We start from the raw sequence: 27,593 nt of genomic DNA on the forward strand, positions 1-27,593 counted from the left end.
TGATGGCTGCTCCCAGGCTGTGCAACAACTTCCATGGTAAGCTAGCATGACCCCCCCTGTGCTGTCTTTCAATGGCAGGCAAATACATTTGCATTCAAACAGGTATCTGATTATTAATTGGTCATGAGAAGTCCTTATGGTGTGTATATGGGCTTTCTTTTTAACTTTATTGTTATGTTTTAAAATGAATTTACATTTTTTTAAAAAATTGGTGGTGCTTTAATATGATTGCTTGTTGAATTGTGGCTTCTTATTATCAGATTGCAAGCCACCTCCCATGCTGAGAGAAAGGCAGGTTATAGATAAATTAAACAGACAAGCAAATAAATAAAATATGCAGATGCCACAAGGACGGGTACTTTTCCATACAGCTAGCAACCTTTTCAACATAGGCCTTGTCTCAATATGTTGAACACACACTAAATTCCTGATACTGTATTAAGTTGCTGTGAATACACAGGGATAGGTTCAGTCAGATTTCCCCCAGACAGCTGGCAATCCAGTTTTGCAGCACTAACTTTTCTGGGAGAAGTGGTGCTTAATGGCCAAAAGACAATTCTGAATGTTAGGTGCTGGGATGCTCAGAACTCAGCTGGGATGGGTGCAAGTCTTGTTGGCAAATGCTCAAATAACCATTACCAGGCATGACTTAATGACTCCCTGTGGGGGGAAAAATGATTTTGTAGGGCAAAAGCCTTGCTAGGGGAAAAGAAAGACAGAGAAACCCAATGTAGAAAAGGTAAGGGAAAGAGAAAGACAGGGCACATGCAGATTTCATTGAACTATACCACGAGCCTGATCTGAAAGAACAGAGAATAAAAGATTGCTATGGTCAGCTGTGCCAATGGGACAATGAAGGACATACAGCAGAAAACAAACATCAGCCACAAGAAGAAAGTCTGTTTGAGGTGAGAAAGCAGCCAGCTCCATCTCAGATAGCTTCTTGAAAGCGCCACTGATATTTCAGCATACCAAAAAGGAACCAAAATTATCCTTACTTGTTTAGTTAAATTCTTCCCAACCTTTGGGTTTTGCAAACAAAAAGTGTGTGTGTGTCTCTGTGTGTGAAGAATCTCTGTGATGCAGAGTATGCATTCTCCTTACTAATGGGGCAGCTAGATGATACAATAGATTATAATTAGATTTCATTATCAATTTCTCTCTGACCTGCCCTTTTCTTTTCTTTTCTCAGATGGAAACAATGCATGAAGACAGCCAACAGAGCCTCCTGAATTTCCACCCAGTGGACACTAGTGGGCACTCCTGGGTTACCCAAAAAATATTGGTTGAGTGGAGGGAGAAATTCTCTCGATTATACAAGGGCCTACTTTTAAAATACTGCGATGGTTCTCAAAGCTACATGCACACAAGCAGAGAAACTAAGGCCCCAAAGGCCGACTACATCATTAGTGGTTAAAGTACTTCATCAACCAAGTTTTATTGGTAAGTAATCTGTGTTAAGGAAGGAGGGGGAAGATGTCTCCACACATTCAGATGTCCTCTTACATTCTCAGGGTCTTCAGAAATCTGCCTCTTTTGCTATTGGCAAAAATTAAAACAAAGAGTTCACCAGAATGCTCAGCACTACAATCCCAATACAACCAGGACGGAGGCAAATGAGGGAGCATATACATTTCTCGTTTTGCTGGGGGTGATACACTCAATTGCTCCCATCCTCCAGAAATTATTTTCTCTTCCAGTGATCCCCACAATTTAGCAAGATCTACCTGAAACCGTAAAAAAGAAGAAGCAGCCATTCTAGCTGGTGGATTCTGGGGACTATAGTCCAGAATAAAACATTTCTCAGGCTTCAAAAATACACTGATCTGCATGAAAGCCAAATGTGTTAAGAAGTACACTGAGTGGGAGAAGGCACCCAAATCAAACCTACCTAGTTGTAATATTGCTATATGATTCCCAGCAGCATAGGACTGCACTATGGCAATTCTCCATGCTGCTTTGCTGTTTGTTGGGTGTTTCAAGTGTGAAAGAGAATGGAAGGATAGCTAGATGCTTAATGTGGTCTTCTAGGAAGCCTTGTAAATGTGGTCATGTTGTGAAGTTACAAGGACAACAGTTTGGCATATAGCAAGGATGCCTTCAAGCAAATCTGGCTTCTTGATCAAATGACCATGCTGAAAGGGTCATACAACCAGTTCACAAGCATTTTGCTGTGGGTCTGAAGGTGATGGGCAGTGGGGAGAGCTCATCCAATTCTCCCCTGTATTACACAAAGTCTTTTCAAAATAACGCTGCCCTGAGAATCGCAGCATAGAAAATGTTAAAATAAATAATAATGAACTTGCATTTTCCCTGCATATTGGTAACACACACACACACAAAAAGATGCAGGCCACAGGCTGAGAAGGTAAATGAGTGTTCCATGAAGAATCCAGATAAAATGGATGGAAGATTAAAGTAAAAGAATAACTAAAGAAGATGTTAATGTGAAATGGATAACTCAGTACAAGGCTAGCACTTCCAGTATGAAATTATTTGCAGCTCTGCATGTCAGTTTTGAACTTAGCATTGCACATGGTGCAAGGGAAAAGACATTTACTATACACTGCTTTTTTAGAGTATAAACAAAAACATATTAAAGACCATGTTAAAGAAGCTTCAGGACAGCCAACATTATGAATTAAGTGTACAAAACTGGCAGTGTTTACATTGGGCTCCACTGTTTAAATCTAATTTGCCAAGTAACATGGCCTACACAGTCTGGTAACATTTGTTAGCAATAAAGTAAGAACATGCTCAGTATATACTCTTGACTACAGTACTTGATCCAAAACTTGGATGGCATGAATTATTGAAAACTAAATTGAACTACAGGATGATACTGAGCATATATATTAGCAGTGCTCAACTGTACTTCTGGGCAAAGAACAAATTCTATTGGCCTTCAGCACTTACTTCAGGAAACCTATATTTACACACTGCGAGTTTTATAACTTTAGCATGGCATTTCTACTTGGCAATTTTAATAAACATTTTGGGAAAGCATCTGCAAAATGTTGTATAAAATAGCAGAATGGGAAGAATTAAACAACCAAAAACAAATGAGAAGAAGTCACTTGTTTGCATATGGGAAAAAGAATTAGAAAGAAAGTCTCCAAAACTTTTGACTATATCCCAGTAAATGAGATAATGGTATCTCTACTTTATGTAGATTCCTGGACTGTCTCTCTCTTATAAAATCCTTGCATTTTATTCTCCTGTGATGTGCTGTAGTGGTAGTAGCAGCTAGAATTGTTTCCTTTTCAACATCCTACCATATGAACCAGTTTTAACAGCACAGAGAAATTTTACCTCTAGGTCACCTTTGGTAATGGATTCCTCTTCTACACGGAACTGGAGGTCTTCAACCCTCCTGTGAATAAAAAGGGGAAAAGCAGAATAAATTCAATTGGATTCACCTAGCAATGTGTCACTTTAAAGGGGGAAAACCAAGCATCACAGCTACACTATTTTTAATTTATTATAAAAGAGAGAAGAAAAGCATTGGTTTACAAAAATCTGGAATTCTATAGAAAAGGGACTGGCTTCTTGTTCCTACTAAGGAAAATGCAGAATGTTCCATCTGTACAGCATGCATTAATCCTGCTTCCACAAGGTGCTGCATGATGCCAATGGAGCAAACTTGTACCAAACTTGTACCATTCCATGATGTAAAGAACTCAGATCTACTAACTTTCTTTAATGTTGGATTGTATCTGAGCTCATCAGGATTTTAAGGATGTCCAGGTACATTCAATGGTCTGCTCCATATAACGCTTTCCTTAAGATCTGCTGCCACTTTGCAAACAAACCACCAGCTTGCTTTATTTTTAATCTCTCATTTATAAATAGTTTATCTTTAATATTAGAGTACCTATCAACAGAAAAATGTTAATTTATGCCCTTTGTCAGATATTTTCACAGAAGCATGTAACAGATTGCAAGGGGAAGTAAGAACTGGTCAGAACAACTAGACTTTGTTATTTTCTTTCTTCCTCATAAACATAACCACAAATGAACTTGTCGCTATTTTCCCCTTATTTTTCTTCCTCTTCATCATTAACATTCATAAAGAGTTGTAAATTGCCCGAGGGAAAAAAATGTCCGAGGGGGGCATTTTGGGAGCAGATTTAACTTACCTTTTCTCTTCTTCCAATTGATTAAGGAGCTCCACTTTCTCTCTGTCAGCGGCTTCTACCAAGGCCCGCAACTGGTCCATCTTAGTTTCCATTTCAAGTATGCGCTGATTTTGAAAAAAGTACTTTAGATGAGTCTCTCATTTTACTTAAATCAAGCTACAGTGAACTGGCTACACAAATGACATATTGCTTCAAAAGATGTAGCATCGCCCTCTTCATCAAGGCCTGAAACTTACTTGCAAAGGTCATGCTTTGTGAGAAGTGAGGTAACACAGAACTGATGCATTATCCTAGCAGTTGATTTGGTATGTTTTAAATGTCAGTGTTTTGAAAACAGCGTTTTAACTGAAGATATTATTTGCTAATTTTTAAATGTTTGTACTTCATACCGTTTCAACTGCCCTGCTTTAACGTATGCTGTAAGCCACTTTGAATCTATCTTGTATTATTATCTATTGTTTTATATGTATTTTGTAGAATGTACGCCATTGGCAGGTTTCATTTTTATCGATTTTATTGTCTATATGTACAGCGTTGTGTAAATCTATAGCGCTATATAAATGAAGTATAATAACAATAACAACAACAATAATAATCTCATTTGGGAGAAAAGCGGGAGAAAAATAAAATGAATAAATAACGATAAATAGCAAGCAAAGAGACCTCTCAAACTATAGCAAGACCTTTTTGCCTTGATCTTCCTCTTGCATTAGCAAAGTGGTTCCCAACCTTTGGCCCTCCAGCTGTTTTGGGCATCAACTCCCAGAATCCCTAGCCAGCCTGGCTGATGGTAAGGGACTGTGGGAGATGAAGTCTAAAACAGCTGGAGGATAAATGAGCACTAGGCTGTATTTATTTTCTGCAATCACCATTTCAACAGGCAAATCGTCAAGGCCTACCTGATCATGCCCATCTCGTGCCAGTGCCAGTTGCTGCTCTATTTCCCCAACATGGCTGGTGGCCTTGGCAACCTCCGCTCTCTCCAGGTCCCTCTCAGCCAGCAGTTGCTCTATGTGTTGTTGTTTCTCTTTGAGGGCTTCCTGAAGAGCGGTGGTGCCCGAGATTTTCCTTGCATACCTTGATGATGTTTCTGTCAACTTCAAAAATAAGATATGCAATGTTAAAGACCTTAGCTACCACTTGAAAAGGATAAGAGTACACTTTAGTTTCACCTACTCTGACCACCTGTTTAACTATGAGCTAACCAGTGTAATTCTGCATACATTTCCTTGTTGATAGTCCAAAATGTGAAATTATGTTACACCTGCAGGCCCCTAGGAGCCACAAACATGGCTGCATGTGGGAGCTGCATGTGGCCTGCAAGCTGCCCACTCCCCACCCTGTGTTAGAAGAAAAGTGGTTTATGATGTCTCTCAAGATCTGTACTATCCCCTTGTTTTACAAGCACCAAACACTGACCGTGTGATGTTCCTATTTCTTCTCTGAAGACTTAAAAGATGCAATAAGAAAAGAAGCTTACTAGTCCTGTACGGCTTGGTTTGCTGCTTACTGATGAGGCCACGGAACTGAGAGAGCTGAGAGAGGAGGCACTTGGGCTGCGTTTCAAGCTTGTGGGTGTCGGAATTACTTTTCTGACTGTTGTCTTGGCTTTTGCTGGTGTCGTTGACGGAAAGCCAATCTTGGTAACTTTATGAACAGGCGCGAACAGGCCATACTTGGGCTGGCACTGGAAGTACCTTGGGGCAAAGAGAGAAAAAATCCAGAAATGAAATCATATTGAACAGAAAAATCTATTTCTTTTTGGACAGTTTAAGTGTTTTAAAAAACACAAATGTGTGCACTCTTATACGCAGATATGTTGCCTGCTTCAAGATAGTGTAAGACACAGATAAATTGATTAAATAGATATACAACACTTCAATGCTATCAATAAATACTTTGTGTCATAAGTTATTTGTTGCTCCTTCCACAAGTTTAACTGCCATAAAATTAATAGCGCTAACACTATTGTATAAGGAAATTGAATGCCTCCTCTGCGGTTTACCGAGGCTATTTTTTAAAAGTTTCACAGATAATATAAACTGTTTGCATATTTTTGGTGGGTTATTCAGGCTATGTGGCCATGTTCTAGAATAGTTTATTCCTGACGTTTCACCAGCATCTGTGGTTGGCATCTTCAGAGACATTTTGCATATTAATGATTGCACATTGCAATACACAGCTGGAAAGTTATCGAATTATCGCAGTTCTAATACTCACTACCCAGCATTTCTCCAGACATTCCCTGAACATTCCCTGCTTGTTCTTTCACTTCCCATAACCCCAAAAGTAATATTAAAGAAAAAAAAACCCAAATAAATCCACACACACTGACATGAGTCTTCAGAACTGTATGCATGAGGCATGTTTGGGAGATGATGTGACTGAAAGACCAGATTTTTGAAAAGAAGCAAGAAGGACTGCACTGAGTCTTCAAGAACCAGTATAAATTTGCATGCACACAGGTGGCCTAGTTGCAATAAACATGTGGAATGGCTGCATCATGGTAGAAAATAAGAAGCCATCATCCCTTCATGCATGATTTTTAAAATGTCTTTTTGAGAGGAGAGGGAAGAAATGCTATTTTCCCTGCCCAGATGCTAGAATATTCCAAAGCTGACTCAGCAGGGCTGAAAGCTGCACCCCAACTAGCACTCTCAGGCATTTTGTTGCTTTGCTGGATTTGAACTCACCTTGTTCCAGCCACTGCACCATCATTCTTTCCCAGAGGTTCATCTAATTCTACACCACACCATTCACCTTTAGCAAAGTCTGTTTCTCCCAGGAAGCGAACTACGCCAGCTTTCGTACCACCAACCTGATTTGAGGAGAGAGGAGAAATGAAAACAATTTCATCACCATAAAATAGAAAAGAAATGAAAAAACAGTACCACATTAGAAGCAAAACTCCTGTGCACATTCAAATAATTATCATTGGGCTTTTCAGGCATTTAATGGAGAATTCAGTACAACCTTACCTGCTACCACATATTACCCTTCTCCTTATAATGTTATCTGGTGCATATATATCACATATATCTTCTTGCCATCCCTATGAAATTATTTACAAATTCCACAGTTAGGTGAGTTTACACATTGTACAAACTGGCAGCAAATTCAGTTCTATTTTCTGGACAAAATGAAGATCTACACAAGGAAAGGGCTAAAAATGACCAGAAAAGAAACCTGGTCTTTGGCTTGGCAAGTTTCTGCCCTAAGTCCAGCTGCTTGTCCCAAACTCACCGAAACAATGAAAAATTGGTAGGACAACACTTCTCTTCATTCAATGGGCTACTCTACTTGGGACCAGGCACTAGATTTAAGCTCATAACTCCTCAGGTATGTGCCTTCCTGTCTTTGACAAGAGATTAAGAAAGCGTGCGAAAACAGCATGAGAAAAAGCCTGTCACCAACTCAGTTCAAATCGTCATACAGACTAAGTTTTAGAAAGCTTAATCATGGCTTGGCATGATGACCAAACAGAGATTGATACTGGCCAAAAACCTAGAACTGGAAACCACAGCTTGAAGACTATGGTTTGGAGTTATAGTTATACAGTGGTACCTCGGGATACGAAATACCCAGGTTACGAAATTTCCGGGATACGAAAAAATCCCATAGGAAATAATTGTTCCGGGTTACGAATGTTTTTTCGGGTTACGAAAAAATTTTTGGTGCTTTTCGGCGCTATTTTACACGGAATCGCGGCTTTTCCCCATTAGCGCCTATGGCATTTCGGCTTACGAAGGCTTTTCGGGTTACGAAAGCGGCCGCGGAACGAATTAATTTCGTAACCCGAGGGAGCAGTGGATCTGAACTGATAAGCCATTGCCACAGCAATCATTTGGCCTCCAGAGGCCACTGTATCACCAAAATGAAACTGTCAAGTATATGGGAAGTGAACCCAAACACATAGCTCAAACCATGATTTACTTGCAGGTTTAGATTCTCAAATCAAAGGCCCCATACAGACAGGCCAAAATAGGACTGGAGCATGGCTTTGGCATGGCTTCTGGACTCTTAGGACGCATGCATCATTTAAACAGCATACCTCCAAAGTGACCCAAAGCAGCTTTATTTTGGCCTGTCTTTATGGGGCCATAGCTATACAGTCCGCCCTCCATATCCACAGATTCATTATCCATAGATTCAGCTATCCATGACTTGCAAATATTTTAAAAATAAATACATTCTAAAAAGCAAACCTTGGTTTTGTCATTTTATATAAGGGACACCATTTCACTGTGCCATTGTTTATAATGGGACTTGAGCATCCATGTGCTCTTCCTGGACTGAAACCCCAGCAGACACCAAGGGCCCATTGTAGCTAGCACAAGCCATCCTTTAGCAAGACTGAACCATTGTGGATGCATCCACACTAAGCTGGCAAGGACTACAGACAGTTCTCACACACATATCACATGCAAAACAATAACTAGTTACTCAGGAAGTCTCTTGAATTTAGCAGGATGAACTATTTTAGGAAAGTTATTTTCTCTCTTTTTTTCCAGACAAGGAAATTACCTGCTACAATTGCCAAAAATTCTACTAGACAGGAAATACACGCTTTAATATAGACAGGAAACGTGAAAAGCAAACTACTCAAACGAACAGAAATATCTGCGATATGAAGATCTTTGAATTCTAAAGTTATATGAGAATAAAAAATAATCACATTTTTCTTTCTGAACTCTGGATGTTGAAATCCAGCTGGCAGGAGCTTTCTGCGTTACAATGTGTACAACGTGAAATAAAATAATCTGAACCTTATTTTGTTGGGTTTACTCCAGAGAAAACACATCTTCACTGAATGTGTTTCAGACTATTATTCCTAATGAGACGTTCTAGTGTTTGGACTAAATATCTAACTACAACAAGATAGATGACAATCTAAAGCACATTTAGTGATGGTGGTTTTGTTGTTGTTTGTACTGTTTTAGGGCACCATCATAAGACCCATAAGAGTTTATCAACACAATCCTGGGGCGGTTAGGATATTGAGGTGGAACTTGTTTCAGCATGAGAAAAATGCAGAATTAACATTTTCAAGACCTTGTGCACACAAAGCAAAACAGACCAGTGAAGTTACTCCTTCCTTCAAAAGCACTTTAGACAAGTCTGATCTACTAGCATTAATTCTGAAAGCCTAACTACTACTCATGTTCACTGAAGAAACATGAAGAACCAAGTGTATACTCCACTCAGAAAATAATTAATGTGCTTTATGATGAGAATCTGGATCACGAGTCAAGGAAAACAGAACGACAAACTATATACGTTTTGCATGTATGGGATTTTAAAAATATAAGTATAAAAACAGGGAGGAGAGAGAAGAGAGAGGGAAGGGGAGCAGAATACACAGTGTGTGTATGAATACCCTTGGTGTGTAAGTATATTAGCCACTGCACAGTATAAGCACATAGGACCCAGTCATGTCGACCATCAGTTAAATTCCAAGCCACGGGAATATAATTTAAAATTGCATGCCTACAGATTTTACTAATTCAAACTTAATATACTGTAATGCATGCGATAAAAAAAGCATGATGCCTGAGCATGTCCACATCATATGCCACAAGGAGGCACTGTCTGCATTACATCGCTCATCTTTAGCTGAAGTGGATAATTTCTCTCCAAAAAGACTTAATGGTGTCCAAGGCGTCCAAAACATCAATCTTTACTGGACTGAAGATGATTTTAAATTTAAACAGATTTTATTTATTTAAGTTCAGGCAGTTTTCCACTGATTGATTTGCATAGTACATAGTACATGCAGGGAACTGTCTAACCTAGTTAAAAATAATAATTGTAAGCCGCACTGAGAGCCTTTAGGGCAGGGATTAAATACCGTAAATAAAAATAAAATTTTGCATACTTTATTAAACTGCATTCTTTTAACCATTTTTCTTAATGCATTCTGGTTCTGCTAGTGACTAGGACAGGTAAGGAGCTCCACGAGGCACCAAAGCCCCACTTCTAATCGCTGGAAGCCTTGTTTAGACACCCAAATGTTTCTATAATTTACATTTTAAGGCCTTGAAACTTTTCAATAACCAAAACCAAAGCCAAGAATGAAGGTTAAATTTTCAGGAAGCAGACATTAACGAATTCTGGGTTTTGCTTGTCATCCCACAGAATCTTGACCTGCTCACCATTCTGTGATCCATTTGCCCGGGGAATGTTAAATGGGCTATCTTTTTCCCATCCTGGCATTCGAAATGGGGATAGGGAATAGGAGACATCCTCAGATATACCACTCTGATACACTATTTGGATCTGAGGGAGTAGACTGTAGTCTACGAAAGCTCATGCTGCCAATTTCTTTCTTTCAGTTAGCCTCAAAGGTGCTATAAGATCTCTCTACACACTGATTCTACAGGCTAACATGGCTATAGCTTTGAACTCTGATACACAGTTTGATTATTATTATTATTACTACTACTACTACTCTTATTATTATTATTTGGACCTGGAGCAGGGAAGCCCAGTATCTGACTTCTCCTTGACCAAAATTACTAACCTAAATACTTAAATAGCTTTGTCAAAATGCACGTGGCGTTCTGACCTGTGTTTAATGTTGGGCTTTTCACAACAGATTTTAACAGTGAAGATATATCACAGAATCACAGTGTTGGAAGGAGCGTCACGAGCTATCAACTCCAACCCCCTGCTTAGTGCAGGATCTCCAGCTAAAGCATCCCCAGGAGGGAGCTGTCCAGCCTCTTTTTGGAGACGTCAAGCGGAGACCCCATCACTTCTCTAGACAACTGGTTCTACTGCTGAACCACTCTCACTGTCAAGAGATTCCTTCTAATGTTTCATCAGATTCTACCCTCCTGTAATTCAAAACCAGCAGGCCCAGTTCTGCCCTCTGAGGCGGCAGAGAACACGTCAGAAACAATTATCTTCATTTCCCTTGCAAAGAATAAACCATTCCATACTTTCATAATCTGTCCTTGGAATAAAAATGCCCAAAAAGTCACCGAAGTACAGGCTTGGGTTGGGATTTCCCCCCACCTCTTTTCTAAAAAGGCCACTTGACAAGTTTACCCAAAAGCAGGGCAATGTTACAATATGATTAAAATAGCTGCACTAGTGACCTTCACTTATACTGAGGCAGACTGCTAAAAAATTGAAGAGCAGAGAGAAGATCTGCCAGATCTTTTTTTAGCAGAGCACGACAACCCAGTCTAATTCAGAAGGGATGATGTAAAGTCGTAATGAGCCAAAGCAGCTGATCTGGGGATCGCTGGGACGTTTTGGGGCGGGGTGGGGGCGCTGGGGAGAAAATACGAGGGAGCCGGGTTTGGCGCTCCGTTACTTTTTTGAAAATCACAAGCAAGGATAAGACCATGATTAAATATCAGTTGTCAGATTCAACAAATGTGGAGTAAATATCCGTTGTCAAATTCACAATGTGGTGTTCAGGGAGATGTTTATCTCTTTTCACAAGCACAGACATTAAAGCGCTTCCTGATGAGAGCAGATGGCACAAACAAGCCCAGCCATATAAACAGGCATCTTTAACATTCTAGTCCTGCAAAACAGAGCATCAAATGTGTGGGATGCAGCAGCAGCAGCTTCCATTCCAAAAAGGAAATGGGCAATGGCCCTACAGGCTGCACCGGGAATACATAAAAAATGTTGCAGATTTAAAATTTTAAACCCTCTATATCGTTTTCTAAGATGGCTCATTAGTCTCTTCAGCTCTTTAACTACTCTCAATGTGGAGCACCATTTAGTATTTCAGGAGTATTTAAAGTGCTGGCTTTGGATTCAGGTCCCTATATCATAGAGGCCAGGGCCTCTGTGGGGAAGACTATGTCAACTGCATGCTCTTTCTATCAAGCCCAGAGCCAAATTTGTATGGAGAAGAGTATTAGGGTCCTGAGATAGTCAATGCACCCAGGAAAACAGCTGAAATATGAGCTTCTGTGCCCAGAAAGGAGGAGCCCAGGAGGGGACAGGCTGGGAGACTTAGAGTCTCAAGGAGCCAACAAAACACAAATAAATCAGTTAAAAGAAAGTTTATGAGAAGATGGGAAAGGCAGCCACAAGGTTGTGAGTTTGATCCCAGGGGTCCAAAGTTGACTCAGCCTTGCATCCTTTCCTAGTTTGGTAAAATGAGTGCCCAGCTAGTTGGGGGCAAATAGCTCATACATTGCAAACCGCTTAAGAAACTACTGAGTTCTGTATTAAGCAGTACAGAAATGTAAATGCTATTGCTTGCTATTGCTATTGCTTCAAATCAGCCACTCCAGGCCTCTTTTTGTTTGCTAGAGGCTTCGCCTTTTTGCAGAGGGGCTTGTCTCCCTGCTCCAAGTGTCTGCCTGCTTACAGTTCTTTTGCCTAACAACTCCAAACCCTCACAGCCAGGAAAGGATGCAGACAAGCTTCCAGACAAGTCCTGGGTGACACCCTTCCTTCCCTTGCAATTCAGGTCCACAGGAGAAGCCTGCAGCCCTTTAGTAACATTTGCCTCTCAAGTCCTCTCCTTCTGAGTTGTCAATGGATCTTTATCGCCTCCTCCAGATGCTTTCACTGAGGCCAGAGCTGGAAACAGGCAAGGCAGCACTGCTTATGGCGAGTCCTACTTTTCCATACGCTACCTATGTAATTTGTTGACCCTAGGCTACTCATCTGTGTATGGGCTTTAAGTCACCTTCAAGTTAACCTATGCTGACCCCATGGATTTCATAGGGTTTCCTCAGGGGTGGTTCTGCCAGTTCCTTCTTCTGAAGTATAACCTACAGCTCTAGTACTCGTTGGTGATTTCTCATCTAAGTACTAACCAGGGCTGACCCTGTGCCTACTCTTGGCCTAATCTATCCTACTGGGCAGTTGCAAAGATAAACGAGGCAGTTTCCATTCAGCCACCTAACTGCATTTGTATGAAGGGGAGAACAAACTCTTTGATGTCATCAGAAACAGTGGTATTCATTATATACAAGCCACAAAAGAAATCACAGAAAAATTGCTCTGTTCAAAAGAGTAAGAAAGGGATAAGTAAACAAAGCCAGGCACACAATTTACTGACCTTCCATTCAGTTCATTAAAGTTTATGTCTGTGTGGATTTATTCTCTCCTCCCTATGCTTTCTAGTGGGCATGGCATGTCTTGTTCGCCATGGAAAATTTTCAAAGACTATATTGGCTTAGCAAACAATAGGATGGGGAGCAATGAATTGGATGTAAGGAGATAAGAATGCTGGACTAGATGCCTGTGGTCTCATCCAGCAAGGTTCTTATGCTCTTGACTTCAGCCTAGTAATATCAAAGCTGTTTTAGTATTGTCACTACAACTTGCTCCAAGTCTACATGGCAGAAGGGGAGGAAAGAAGAACCCAGGCATCCGACATCCAGGGTAAACAGAAATCTAATGCTGGTTTCAAGGAATGTGGAAATAATTCCATTCATGAAAATAGCGCATACATTAAACATCTGCACCAAACGGAGTCTTGATTTACAAGAAAAGATATAAGATTGTACTGCCAACACCTTAGAAACAAATGGGTTTGTTGTAGGGGATGACACATTTCACAGATAAGAACCTACTCTGTATAAAGCGCCAAACCAATAAAACTGAGAATGATGTGTGTGTGTGTGTGTGTGTGTTTATAAGTGGAAGTGATACACACAAATACACAGGTTGTAGTCAGAGTGAAATATACACACAAAAATACCACCCATCAAACACAGTATTATCAACGCTAATCCCTTACCAGCTATTTTTTTCTGTTACAGATTATTTTAGACTTTGTCAGTATTCCTTGAAGTACAGATAGATAAGACAAAATGAGAAAGCTGAAATACTAAAATAATTCATAGGTGGAAACGGACAAAATACACTGCAGTTTCAGGGGCTAGCTGGATTTGGACAAAATTGTGTTGCTATTAAACAAGCTTACTCCTGCTAGAGTTTTAAGACTGTGTTCTCTACGGCTTCAACTCAGTTGATAAAATCTTCCTTTTCGGTAGATGAGTTCTAAAGCTGCCACTTCAGTGTCCAGCCAGATGTTCACAAAATGCTGCAAAGCAGATTTGCATGCTTTGCATGCTTTGGGAGTGGCAGTTCCCTGCTTTTTGTGCAATTCCCTCTACGAATTATTTCAGTATTTCATTTTTCTCCTTTTTGGCTTACCGAACCATACTGACAAAGTCCACAATAAATTACATAGATAACGTTGACATTTAATGCCACGGCCAAAAAGCAACTGGAACTAGCCATTTCCAACATTTTAAAGCCATGACTTAAAAACAGACATTTTTTTCGGGTTTGTTTCTAGGGGAAAAGATACATTTTTGGAAAAATTGAAAAAAAAATGTGATATAAACATCCTTTACAGATGTTCCTACTTTAGGAAGGTACAATATATTATATACATTTATATTATATTATATTCATATGAAAGAATTATAAGTCTTAATATGATACAATTATACAATTTTGTTTGGTACAAAATTATCATGTCTATTATATTAAAAGATCGCTTTGGTCAGATAATATTTACAAAGTACCATTTTTAAAGGTTTGTTCTTTGTTACAAATGGAGCTACACGGTTCTGACCTGTAATGTTTTGTCACTTTATTAGGTGGTGGCAAAAAGCAATGCAAACAGAAGAAACCATCAACACTGGTTAAACAAAGAAAATTATTTTGTTTCTTCTAGTGTTCCATAGTGTCAAGAAGACATAAAGGATTCGTTCCCATGATATTTTTAAAGTCCCCTTTTTCAAAAATGTGAACTAAATCTCTGTTAAACAATACTTTTGCTAATATTAAGTACTTCAAATGATGCAAGAAACCAGCAAGGGTATCAATCAAAAAGTACTGTATACTCTATAATGTTTTAAAACTACTAAAAAGGGATGTTATAATTTTTAAAAAATCCCTTCCCATATATTGTAACAATACTCTCCTTCAGCTGTACATTTAATGTGTTTTACTGGCCAGAATTATACCAATGTTTAAGTGGCAACGGCAGTGAGAAACCTCATGCAAGGCTGCAATTCTTTACACACTTACCTTTTGCTGAGTCCCACTGAACAATATGGGATTTACATTTTTAGTTAATGGTATTGGATTACATGGTTAAAACTGTGATTTCCATCAGGTTTTTCCCCCTCAGGTTACGTATGTATGTATGTATGTATGTATGTATGCCAACCTTCAGAAATGCTCATTTCAGGCCCATCCAACCTTTTAAACTTTGGCTGCATTGCAATACACTATACAGATCAAGGTCCTGTCTCCTGAAGTTCCAGACGGAATAGATTCCTTGCAGTCTTTGGCAGGGCAAGGTCATTATGCATCTGATTACAAAAGTGACTCAAAAATGACAAGTCTAGAAAGGCTTTCTGGACTGTTTCTGTTGCTGACAGCTCAGCCAAAACTAGAGTGCATTAGCTTCTAACAGGTCTTTGAGGTTAAGCTGTGCCCAAGAGCAGGGAAACTGCCAGTCGTGCAGAGCTGCAAAAAGTGGGCAAATGGAGTCACTTAACTTGTCCAAACAAGTAACAATACATACTGCAAAAAAAGAGTTTCAGTAGTGTTTCTGCTGTCAGCATGCATAAGATAATGAGCATCTCTTCTTGAACTGAACAAGCCTGAAGGCATTTATGCTGCCTTGGAGAAGAACGTTCAGGCTCATAACAGCAGGTGATAGACCAGTCCTCCCTAGCAACTGCCAGTGCCTATTGGCCTTAACTGCCCGCAAGCCTGAACAAGCAAATCGACTTCCAGAAGGCCTCAGACATTTGATATGGAATGAAAGCTGAGGAGAGGGGAGAACGGAAGCTAACAAGACCCCAGAGGTTGGTCTGTGGCTGGTATGGTTAAAATCCTGTGACAATTTTGCCACAGAATAATTTGACTCTTGCTTTCTAACTGTATGATGTGAAATAACCATAAGAGAAAGCAGTCTTTAAAACCAAATATGCAAGAGTGCTGGGTACAATATTATTATGAATCTGGTAAACGTATGTCACTCTTCAGGATAAAATATTCTAGGAGTAGCTAGCAAGAGAATACAATAAGACAGAGCATCACAGTTTAAAAAGCCAATAAAATTAGCACTGATATCTTATACAGTAAAAATCAAAAAATTAAGAGGATTGTGAATGGAATCCAAATGGAAACCCAGCACTGTACCAGATACACCTCCCTGGGAAAAGAATCCCATGCATGGGCCACCACGACTGAGAAGGCCCCTCTCTGCAAGAGGCACACAAGACTGGCATCCAATGGCTAGGGCATGTGGAGGAGGAAGACCTCCACAGATCTCTGCAGCGCACAGGATTCACATGGAGAAAGGGATTAGTAGGGATGCATCTATGTTATTCTGAAAAGAGATCTATTTTGCTGCTTAGTAATATAGTAAGTTGGTTAAAGAAAAAAACAAAACAAAAACTTACCAAAACTCTATCTCCCATTTTGAGTTCTCTTTCACCTTTCTTTAGGGAGCCAGATTCAGAAAGGTTTGATATGGATTCACTTGCTGTTTTGGAAAGATTGCTAACTTGAGGAGTTGGGTGTTCCTTTGTAACCAGAGGGGAGGTCTTATGGGGAATACCCGTGGGAGGTAATGGTGCCGCTGCGGAAGGCAAAGACACAAGGCTAGTGGCTGATATGGTTGGGGATGTTGCTCGAGAAGCTGAAGCCGCCTGCGTACCATTGGGTTCCTCCTCTGCTCCCACCCTCCGTGCGAGCTTGGATGGTCTTGTAAAGATTCCCCTCAAAGGCTCACATTGGAAATAACGCACTCCAGCCACAGAACCATCATTCTTGCCAATGGGCTCATCCAAAACAATCCCTGCCCACTGTCCGGGAGCAAACTGTGTTTCTCCCAGGAACTGGATAAAACCAGGCTTATTCCCGTTGACCCAGACACGCTCCCCGATTCTGAAGTCATCCACAAACTCATCCTGTGCTTCTGAGGAGGACGCAGTTGACGCTTTCTCGCTGGCTGCTGTCTTTTCAGGTGGCGTTGAAGCTAAAGGTGGAAAACAGACAAACATGTTTATTCTGTAGCCATTTCTGTGTCAAACAAGACAGCTACCACCTGCTTTTCTTACTCCCAAAAAGAAAGCAAACAAAACACATTACTTGTGTACAACAATGTTGACTGTATACAGCTCCCCTTTGAGCCAGTCTACCTTCCCACTGCTTCCTGCACTTCAAATTTCCAGATCCATCTTGAGTCCACATACAGAACATTTTATGTAAATACACCCTCTTAACATCATGTATTAATATCATGTAATATCATATACAGCTGGATTACTATAATGTGATATTGGCTGAAGGGGGCCCCCTACTTGTGAATGCAGACTATATAAAGGTCAACCCCTAGGAAAAGCTGCTTTTACGATTATGACTCCCAGGGTCTCCCATCCACTATGTTTATTGGCCACACTGGCTGGATAGTTCTGGGAGTCATAGTTAATAACAGTACCAAGCACAAAAACACATTTTAGTGACTCCCCCACTCCCTCCACATTTCTTCTTCTTTTCAGCTATTACAAATTCAGCCCGCAGCATTGGTAGAGGATAGGATGTTGCACCTTTCATTGCAAGATGTCCCATTTTGTCTTACCAGTAGCAGCAGGTGCAGTTGTTTTCGCTAACACACTTCCAGGCTTGCTGATCTTGGTGGGAGCCTTAAGCCCACTTGGTTTTAACATACTCATCTTCTGTTTTCCTCTTGATATTTTATCGTTTCTGTCTGCAGTAACGTTTCCTAAACATGGATGCTTTATAGGTTTCTACCTTGTTTGCCTCTGGATTAAACCTGCGTATACAGTCAAAAAATAAAAAAGAGAAATAAATATAATGTTGGCTCCAAACATATTTCTAAAGAAACATCTGTACATAAACCCCATAACCTACGTGAGAACAAAGGAACAGTCTCTGAACAAAACTGCAATTGCCACTTTTCTGTTAAAAACCTCTTGACTTTTTTTTTAATTTAAGGATATCTGAAGTGTTTACAGCATTAAAAAAAAGCAGACTGCTGTTTTCACATTGATCTTTCCTCTAAAGGCTATTTTAAGAAAGGATAACAGACTTCTGCATGGCATTACGAACAAACACCACAGAAAAGATTGAGTATTTGAGGCATTCAGACAATTCTAGGTATTTGCAAAGTGCTGCAACATTCCAGAGCAAATAGAGAAGGGGAGAATCAGCACATGACGCGTAAAGAATCAACACTTCTCAGACTGAATGACAACAACAACAGCAAAACCTTAAGATGGCTCAGCAAAGCATTACGCCTTGACAGCTCCTGAGCAGACGCCCACCTCTCCGCGACTGGCATTCCTTACTGAAGATCATGAGACTCTGAAGCTTGTTACTCTATTATATGCTCCCCCATACAGTGCCCCAACTCGGCTCCTTTGGAAACAGAGTTAGAAAGGAGTCCCTCCTCCTCTTCAGTTGCTAGGAAAAGAGAATAGCTTTGATTTAGTGGCCCATGATAGGCCTCTCAGAGCAACCATGTAGCAAGATTCATTTGCCTCAAACAATTTTAATCAGCCATCCCCTTCTTGGTGATCAGAGCTCACTTGCTTTAATTGCAACAAGTAAAGGGATGGATTATTTGGAACATAGAGCATACTGGCCAGGCATCCAAATGTGTTGTCAGCATTTTGTAAATGCACAACCAAAGCCAAAGGCTTCTTCAAAAAAACAGTATTTGGGTGCTAATGGTAAAGGTAAGGAGGAAACAGTCGGGCAGGAATTCCAAGGTGGCAGGGAAGCTTTGAAATGCATTAAAAATCTACTTGTGTGCTTTTATTAGAACTTAACACATAGGTTACGGAATGTCGAATGTGAGCCCATATTTACACAATGTCCTGGCACCAGCGCAAGCCTCTGCACTTGCAGCATTTAGATCATCCAGCAGGACTGTCAGCAGCACCCTGCCCTGATACAGAAGCCCATATCTGAAGAACAGAATGCACTGCCCTAGGAACCGACAAACAAATTCTGCCCTTCCTCTCATTCACAAGTTGACAATTGCATTTCATATTTGTTGTACCCTCATTTTTCTTCATATCTGTGAACCCCCGCCCCCCCCCCAAAGCTTGGTATACCCCCCTTTTTCATTAAAATGCCATAACAGTTCAAATATGAAATGCAGCAGTTAAGAAGAGATCAGATCAGTGTTTGGTTTTAATCTTATACTGTCCCATAAACAGAACAGAACAGAAATAAAATAAAAATAGGTGAGGGGCAAAGTTGGCCTTCCTCAGGAGTGAGTTCCACAACTAGGCACAACTATAGGAAAAGTTCTGCCGGCTTAGGAGATTACTGAATATGATTTCTCACAGTTCCAAGGACAAATGGAAGTCCGAACCTGTACTTTCTATTGACACTTCCAAAGCATCTGATCGCTTGCAACTGATTATTATTTATTATTATTATTAACCTTTATTTATGAAGCGCTGTAAATTTACACAGCGCTGTACATGCAATCTTTTTAGTTAGACGGTTCCCTGCCCTCAGATGTTCCTGTTTAAATTCTGTGCAAAGATGGGATATGAGAAAGACATTCTAAAGCAAGGTTTTGCAACCTTTGGTTTAGCGGAGGCTTTGGACTTCAGCTCCAAGAATCCCTTCCCATGGGTCATGCTGGCTAATGTTTCTGGAAGCTGAAGTCCAACGCAGCTGGAGGACCAAAGTTTGAGAAGCACTGCTCTGCTCTTAACTTTTTTGGGACATTGATATAGTAATCAGGCAATTGTAAGAACAAATGGATGTGAATTGGATCCAATCACAATAAATTGAGGAGGTATAAAGCAGGACTCTCTGGTGCTGCCACTCCTGTTTGCTTTCACAGCTGAATTCTGGGTGTGTGCAAAACCAGGGTTGATGTGAAGGAATGAAGTCAGGGTTAAATCAGAGTTGACTTAAAGGAATACAAATCCATGGTAAGTATAGTATCATCAGTCTCTATGCCAATGACACTGCCCCTACAACGATGGATTACTTTATATTCTTCAGTATAAAAATTGATTTGTACTTCAGACTTAATAGAGATTGGCACAGTGAATTACAGAAGTTTAGTAAGTCATAATCTACATATTGCCAGTTGAACACAGGGAGACCCAGTCTATACATCAAAAATGGTACCAATGGTGTGAAAAGATGAAGAGTCCACACCAAAGCAAAACATAATTCGGCTCGAAAACAGAGGCGTGGGGATTTCCAATCTCACCCTCTACCTTGTTGCAAATAAAGCAGCGAATGAGGATTATGCAGAAGGTGGAGCTCAGGCTGGGGCTGCCTCTTCAGGTGTAGGAGGATAAAAGAGGAGGAGGTTATTCCTTCTCTTTCTCCTCTGATGCCCTTTGAAGTCATATTTTTTGTTTTTAACAACAAGGCAAAAATTTGTCCAGTTCAAACACTGAAAGAGGATTGGTCCCTATGGACTAAAAGGTCTCATGGACATCACCCCAAAATCAGGGACTCAGCTCAGAGAACAGCTTCAACCTGCTAGATCCAATTGGATTCAAATTCACCAGATAATCCACTTTACAACTAATCCCGAGGTCAAAGTTCAAGCGGCGAGGCTTTATTTACTAATGGAAAACAGTGATCTATCCTTGGTTTTGGGACTGATGGTGATTTATGAAGGATGCAACAAGTCACTCCTTCCAAGAAGTTGGATTTTTCCGTCTGGCAGACTACCATAGGTTCTTTGGAAGTTTTTGAAAATGCTTGTAACATTTCAGTTGAAAGTTTGTCTGCTGCATGTTTTGTTTGCATGCTAAAAACACTATCTTAAAATGTGTGTGTGCATGCACGTGTATGTATATATTCAAAATAAAAAGTCTCTTTCTCTGAGATATTCAGAAATTGGCAGGACATGAAGGAGAGCTTCTTAGGGCTCTATCACACTCCATAATCATAGCACTACGAATCCATTTTAACAGCCATGTCTGCATTATATGGAATCCTGGGAATCCTTAGGCCCCATCCACATTCATCAAACCCCCCTAGAAAATAACACCAAACAAAGTTAAAGTCCTGGAGAGTCCACCACTTAAACTAAAACTATCTGTTATTGTTTAATCCAGTAAGTATTTTTAGGCTGTATAAGTCCTGGCATAAAGAGGTGGGCAACAAAATTGCTTGGAAGGTTATGCATAAGCAGTGGGCATTTGAGAGGTATAAAGGGGTATATGGGACCATATAAAGAGGTATATGGGACCATCTCTCACATATGGATAAATGGAAAGATAGGAGAGTTGCAAGGAAGGAAAAAATGCTCACTGGCTAAAATGGGCCAAAGGGTGACAAACAGCAAGGTGGGGAAAAAAGCTTTTAAAAGAATGACACGCTTTATGGTGTCGTGGAGTACACATGCGCCAGGTCCAAAATGGGACTAAAAGCAGGCACTTCGTCCTGTGTGATCTGTTCCCTGCTATTTCATAGGCACTTAAAAGCCACAACTCATTTAGTCTAATGCCAGTGGTGTAAATCCCCAGAGCTGAAACACCCCCCTGAAACTCTTCAAATGATTATTTCCACAGATTAACCACAAGAAGTGCTTGCGGGGGGAGGAAACTGCCTGGCTAGAGAGCATTAAAAGCTCACCTGCTAGGAAACAAACAGGGGGTAACAAAGCCAAAAGCAATTCAAAAATAAGCCGCAGATCACTCAAGAGGACAAGGGCAGCAGGCACATGCCCCCAAAGTTAGGGATAAAAAACTAACCAGATTTACAGCACTCAAGGCAGCTAATAAGTAGCATTACACCTGCTAACAGATGTGAATGGCAGGACAGGACATCAGTGAAATGATTACAGCTCCCCCAGCCCTTGCTTGCATCGCTTCATTCTCCAAACTCCAGTTCCTCTTCACTTTTCCCCACTTGTCATTAAAGCGGACTTCAATGCAAGAACAGAGCAACAACTCGAAGCAAGATGGGCAGACTCTTAGAACTGGATCCCTTCACCCAGTTGTCATTCTAGCCCTAAATCATATTCCAGGCATAGCCTCTTATGGTTAGCAATAATCTGGCAAAAGCAGATTAATGGTTTGTGAACATCTCAGTTAGACTGCTGTAGTGCATTGTTTCTGGGGCTGCCTCTGAGTATGGCCCAGAAGCTCCAGTCCAGGATTGAAAGTGGGAAGGGCTCACTAAACAACTGGTTAACAACTTGTTACTGGTTCATTCCTAAATTCAATTCAAAGTAAATCTACAATGCTATATAAATAAAGTATAATAAAGTATTGTTCATAAACTTTAAACCCCTTTATGGTGCTCCGCTCAGGGCCCACAACAAACTCCAACTCCCAGAATTCCATAGCCTTGAGCCAGGGCAATTAAAGCGGTGCCAAACTGGGATATGTCTCCAATGTGGATGCAGCCCAGGTAAACTCTGAATATCCTTGCTAACCCGGCATAGAATCAATAGTTTCAAAAGGACTATATAGATATAACTCACTAGCAAAAATCTTTTCCAGTCCTTAGGACAAGAATCTTGCATTGCCCTTCATTCTCTTTGCTGCCACAAACCATTTGCAGACTAACCCACACCATTACAGAATGTCAATGTCGCAAGCCCAAACAAAAGTTAACATGTGCCATAGAGCAAAGATGCCCGAACAACGCTTGGACTAGTTTGCTAAGCTAGCCAGAGCAAGTGAGAGAGATAAAGCCATTATGTCAAAAAGCAAAATTTTTAAACAAATTGTCCACTTGCTCTGTCCTTACCTCATACTTCCAGACTGAAAGGAGTCTACTAGGAGATCCCAATGAATGTATAGCTCACCACAGCATGCACAACAAACAAAGTAAACTTAGGGCCCAAACAGACAGGCCAAAATAAAGCTGTTTCGGGTCACTTTGGAGGTGTGCTATTTAAATGATGCATGTGTCCTAAAGAGGCCAGAAACTGTGCCAAAGCCATGCTCCAGTCCTAAGAACTGGAGCGCAGCTTTGGCGCAGCTTCTGGCCTCTTAAGATGTGTGTGTCATTTAAACAGCATACCTCCAAAGTGACCCGAAGCAGCTTTATTTTGGCTGTCTGTTCGGGCCCTTAGTGCCTTCAGTAGACCCCCTGCTCTAGTAGGTTAACATTGCATTTGGTTTCCAGTTTCACCTAACTCTTGGACATTTTAACTCTGGTGGCCACAACAGCAGAACATTCTGCCCCAACTGGGAATCAAAGAAAAGAACTGTCTAGAGCACTGGTTCTAAACATTATACTCCACTCTGCAACCATGGCAGTAAGAAGGAATGTGGCTTTACAGATGCAGTAGCATGCAGATTTCTTCACAGTGCTAAGAAATGCCCTCCCTGTTTCCTGGACTCCGAAGGCATTTCCTCACTAGAGTACGAAGAATTTCCCCAGGCCTTTCACCCACGCTTCCTGCATCCCAACACTTTGCTTATTACGGGGCAGGGATTTGGCAAAAATAAAGAGGAAGATACAAATGAAGGAGAAGTGGCTGGAAGTCTATTTCTGATTTTGAAAAATGGGTATTTCTTCATGTTATAGTGAATGGCTGGTCCGGGATTCTTCCAGGACAGGCAAATCTCCCTTTTCCACTTAAGTCACACACTCTCAGCCCGAGAAAATCCCATGATGTAAGGTCACCATAAGCCGGAAATGACTTGAAGGCACACAACAACAACAACAACAACAACAACAACAACAACGGATCCTAGAGCAAGTTAAGCCTGAACTCTCCGTAAAAGCCAAGATGACTAAACAAAAGCTGCTGTCACACTGCAGCATTAATGCCATTTGACACTGCTTTAACTGCCATGGCTCCATCCTATGGAATCCTGGGACTTGTAGTGTGCTGTGGCGCCAGAGCTCTTTGGCAGAGAAGGCTAAATATCTCATAAAACTACAAATCCCAGAATTACAGTGTTGAGCCATGGCACTTAAAGCAGTGTCAAACTGCATTACTTCTGCAGTGCAGATGTATCCTAAGACTGTTGTACTTTGGACATATCATACATGGTAAGGCAGAAGACAGTAGGAAAAGAAGAAGGCTGCATTACAGATGGACAAAGGCAACCAAGGAAGCTGCCACAGCGTCTAAAGGATGCGAACATGGCTCTTAAAGACAGGTTGACTTGGAAGCACCTCCCTCATGGGGTCGCCAAAAGTCAAAGTCAACCTGATGGCAGTTAACAACAAATTTCTGCATTTTTATCTGTACAGATAAGCTTGGATGGCCAATTGTATACAAGCCAATGTTCACTGTTGCCCCTTAGAGTGGCATGCCCCTCTCCTTCCCCTCCCTTTGGCAACACATAGCAGTCCACATAAGCAGGTGAAAAGTGAGTACCACTAAGGACTTTGGCATGTTGCAGAAGCCATACTTACTCCATAGTGCAACTCAGGAATGATCTCCAAAACAAGTCCATTTCATAGCTGAAGATGCTTAAAAGCCACCTCCCAAACCGGAGAGAGAGGTTCTGTCTCTCCACCAATGGTTACTCATGATGCTAATACTTCAGAAAGCTTCCAGGGGATCAGATCCTTGAGTGGCTCGGGAAAGCTTCAAGTAGCATGGCCTGAAATTCCCTCTGATTGTACTCTTTAATTAGCAGTGCAGGCATGCAGCTAAGCCTCCAAGAGGCAGCTGTCTCCCTCCTCTCCTCTCCTCTCCTCTGCCTTATGACTTCACTGGCTCTGACCTCACAACCAAGCATTCAGGAATGTTTGCAAGCGGAATGCCACAGCAACCCAGGCCCACTAGAGAGTTTCCTTGGCTCCTACCATTCCAAAACACAACCATCTGACAAACAGGAGCTCGTCTTCCCAATGCGCCACTTATTTATAACCTAATCATCTGTATAATAATCACTTGAAATGCTGCCAATAAACACGACACTTATGTCACTCTGTATGCCATAAGTGAAGACAATCAAGAAAAAAAGAGGCTGACAGAAGCAAGGCTAACAGGGCAGGGGTGGCAAAATACCCAGGAACCAAATGACATGTACCCCTTGCTTGGCTTCACTAAAGAATGGCAACTTCATAGCTGGTGTATCTTGAAGGAAAAGAGAAAGCGGTGGTACGGGCCTTTCTAGCATAAGGCATCGCAAAAGTGAATGGGTAGAAGTATTTAAGGAAGGAGGAAGCTTCAGACAATCTAAATATGATTTAGAGCAGCTCAGCAAAGGATATATCTGAATAAGAACAAAGAAATAGAGACGCTGGGACATTTTAGACCCAGGAGAGGGTATAGTGAAGAAGAGCTGAAATAGCTTTGCAGTCCCTTCCAACTCTATTAATTTTTCATTACTGGTTACAAATTTTGGCTTGCAAAGGGAGGAATACACTGGAATGCCTGGTTTAGATGATACGCTTAACAAACCATTCTTGGCTTGTTTAATGACCATGCAAGAAAGGAGGGACAAATGGACAACATACGTAGCACATTTAAGATTCTAATTTCCTACTTGCTAGAGCAAGGAATCCTTCTTCCCACCAAAGGATGACAAGTGGGTGATCAGTCGAAAATGCCTTTCTTTCTTTTTTTTTTTTACTAAGTTACTTCTTTTTCTTGCTTCTTTGTAAATGAATAGGGACTAGACTCTATTTGCTGTAGGGACCAGGTTTTCCTGCAGCACTAGCAAGCGTTGCATCACCAAAATTCCCAACTACCAACAACATTTTTGCCCAAAGTACAGTTAAATTTGCTTTTGCACAACTGCAGAAAAGCTGACAGTGCTGCAGCAGAAAAGAAGCTCAGATGTGCTAATATTGTATTTCTTGGCTTTGGATGCTCATTCATATATTAATACTGTTCCCTGCAATCAGGGGTTATGTATCTGCTGTGTCATTTGTTTTCTTCAAAAGAGGCCTGAAGCCAAGCCACAAGCAACCCATTCCCTCATACCTTCTATGCTTGTACCACAGATTCATTCACCAGACTGTTAAGGAAGAAACATTCAATAAGTCAACTTTAGAGCCATCTTCACAACTTATGGGCATATCCTAAGTTTGGAAAAAGCTATTACCTTGCCTGCTGTCTAGAAAGCTTGCTCTCTGCAGAATGTTTAGGAGGCCTATCCCTAGTACTGTACTGAATGATTTCTCCTCAGGGTCTGAATAATTCCCCCAATTTAACTGTCAACACCTATGATTCTTAAAATAATATGTGATATACAGGAGAGACTGACTCCCAGGATGTTCCTGAGTTAGTCTCTCCTATATGTCAGGTTTAACTGGATTTTCCCAGTCTATTGTGCTCTTAAAATTATGAAACAGCATCTCATTTCCTTCCTTTCTAAGTCATGCCCTCCCCCTTTCTGTTCCCTTTTCACGCCTCAGTGCAGACAAAACTTCTTCATCAAGCAAGACTATGAAGATCAAGGATGGGAAACTTCTAGTTCTGCAGATGTTTTGGCCTACAACTCCCATCAGCTCCAGCCAGCATGCAGCCAGGTAAAGAACTGTGGGAGTTGTAGTCCAGAACATTTAGAGTGCAAAAGGTTCCTCATCCCACCCAATATCATGGAAGAAAAACTTAGTAACCTTTAAAGTTGTCACACTTAACAATTTTTACATTCATACGTATGCGAGTGATTGTCATGTAACTAGGCTGACAGGAGAGCAATTCAAAATAAAAGATTAAAAAGTTATCAGACAAATAACTATTCCTGAGTTATATAGATGAATGCAATAGCTACCCAATGTTTTTATATTGCAGGACATTGAAAACAACGTAATCAGATATGGGACCACAAATATTTCCCCAACCTTGTCCATCATTGATATATGGCTCCACACAGGCTACATACAGTACAGTACTTAAATCTAGAAGAGGGTCTTCTTCTGTGTTTCAGGGTGCCTGGGGATTCTGCAGTCCAGTTACCAATGCTCATCTTTCCTGCACTGCATAGCTGCAAGAAGTCATGAACATGTTCTAGGATGAACATGCAGGATGTTCTGGCCTGACCAGCACCCCTGAAAAATGAGACTGCCTCCTTTGATGTGTCTTGAAATCCCCTGCAACTCGCAGGAATCCTGTGGCCAATGTGCAGGGATTTCTTGACAGAGTAACTGAAGGTGGAAAGCATTCCATGACGGTGACGTTTTTGGAGAATACTGGGTGGAAGAAGAAAGGCAGTACATTTTGCACAATACATAGCTAACAGCTTGAGACATGCTGACATTTCCTGTGAATTGCACATGACAGCCTGCACAATGTAGAAAACTGTTGCTGCTGATGCTGCTACTAATAAAGCTAGTATTAAAAACATCATTTTTGAAAAGAGTATTTTTAAAAATTAAGGACTACCTATAGTTTTTTGTGGGTTTTTCGGGCTATGTGGCCATGTTCTAACAGAGTCTCTTTCTGACATTTCGCCAGCATAAGGACTACCTGATGATCAAGAGCTTGGCTTTACCCCTTTGAGAATAATTCCAATAACCCTGGAATATTGATCCCCCCTCTTTGTTCCTAGAATTTCTGAAATG

The 27,593-nt window shown here is 40.8% G+C and overlaps 1 protein-coding gene across 17 annotated transcripts in view; it reads right to left on the minus strand.

The window, feature by feature from the left end:
* The window catches only part of CLIP1 (CAP-Gly domain containing linker protein 1), a 94,066-nt gene that overhangs the window by 52,671 nt on the left and 13,802 nt on the right, over positions 1-27,593 (minus strand). For 11 of the 17 annotated variants that reach the window (XM_042442119.1, XM_042442128.1, XM_042442127.1 and 8 more), the window contains 7 exons: positions 17,734-17,928; positions 16,553-17,130; positions 6,833-6,957; positions 5,620-5,836; positions 5,039-5,236; positions 4,140-4,243; positions 3,313-3,373 (listed from right to left, as the gene is read on the minus strand). In XM_042442119.1, the coding sequence (XP_042298053.1) occupies positions 3,313-3,373; positions 4,140-4,243; positions 5,039-5,236; positions 5,620-5,836; positions 6,833-6,957; positions 16,553-17,130; positions 17,734-17,827 (1,377 nt within the window). In that variant the 5' untranslated portion in view covers positions 17,828-17,928. Of the gene's footprint in view, positions 1-1,506; positions 1,540-3,312; positions 3,374-4,139; positions 4,244-5,038; positions 5,237-5,619; positions 5,837-6,832; positions 6,958-16,552; positions 17,131-17,733; positions 17,929-18,384; positions 18,408-18,439; positions 18,543-24,488; positions 24,689-27,593 lie in introns of those variants that run through there. The other 6 variants (XM_042442131.1, XM_042442123.1, XM_042442118.1 and 3 more) reach the window with 6 other exon arrangements.

The sequence above is a fragment of the Sceloporus undulatus genome, chromosome 10 (assembly GCF_019175285.1).
Source record: "Sceloporus undulatus isolate JIND9_A2432 ecotype Alabama chromosome 10, SceUnd_v1.1, whole genome shotgun sequence".
NCBI lineage: Eukaryota > Metazoa > Chordata > Lepidosauria > Squamata > Phrynosomatidae > Sceloporus > Sceloporus undulatus.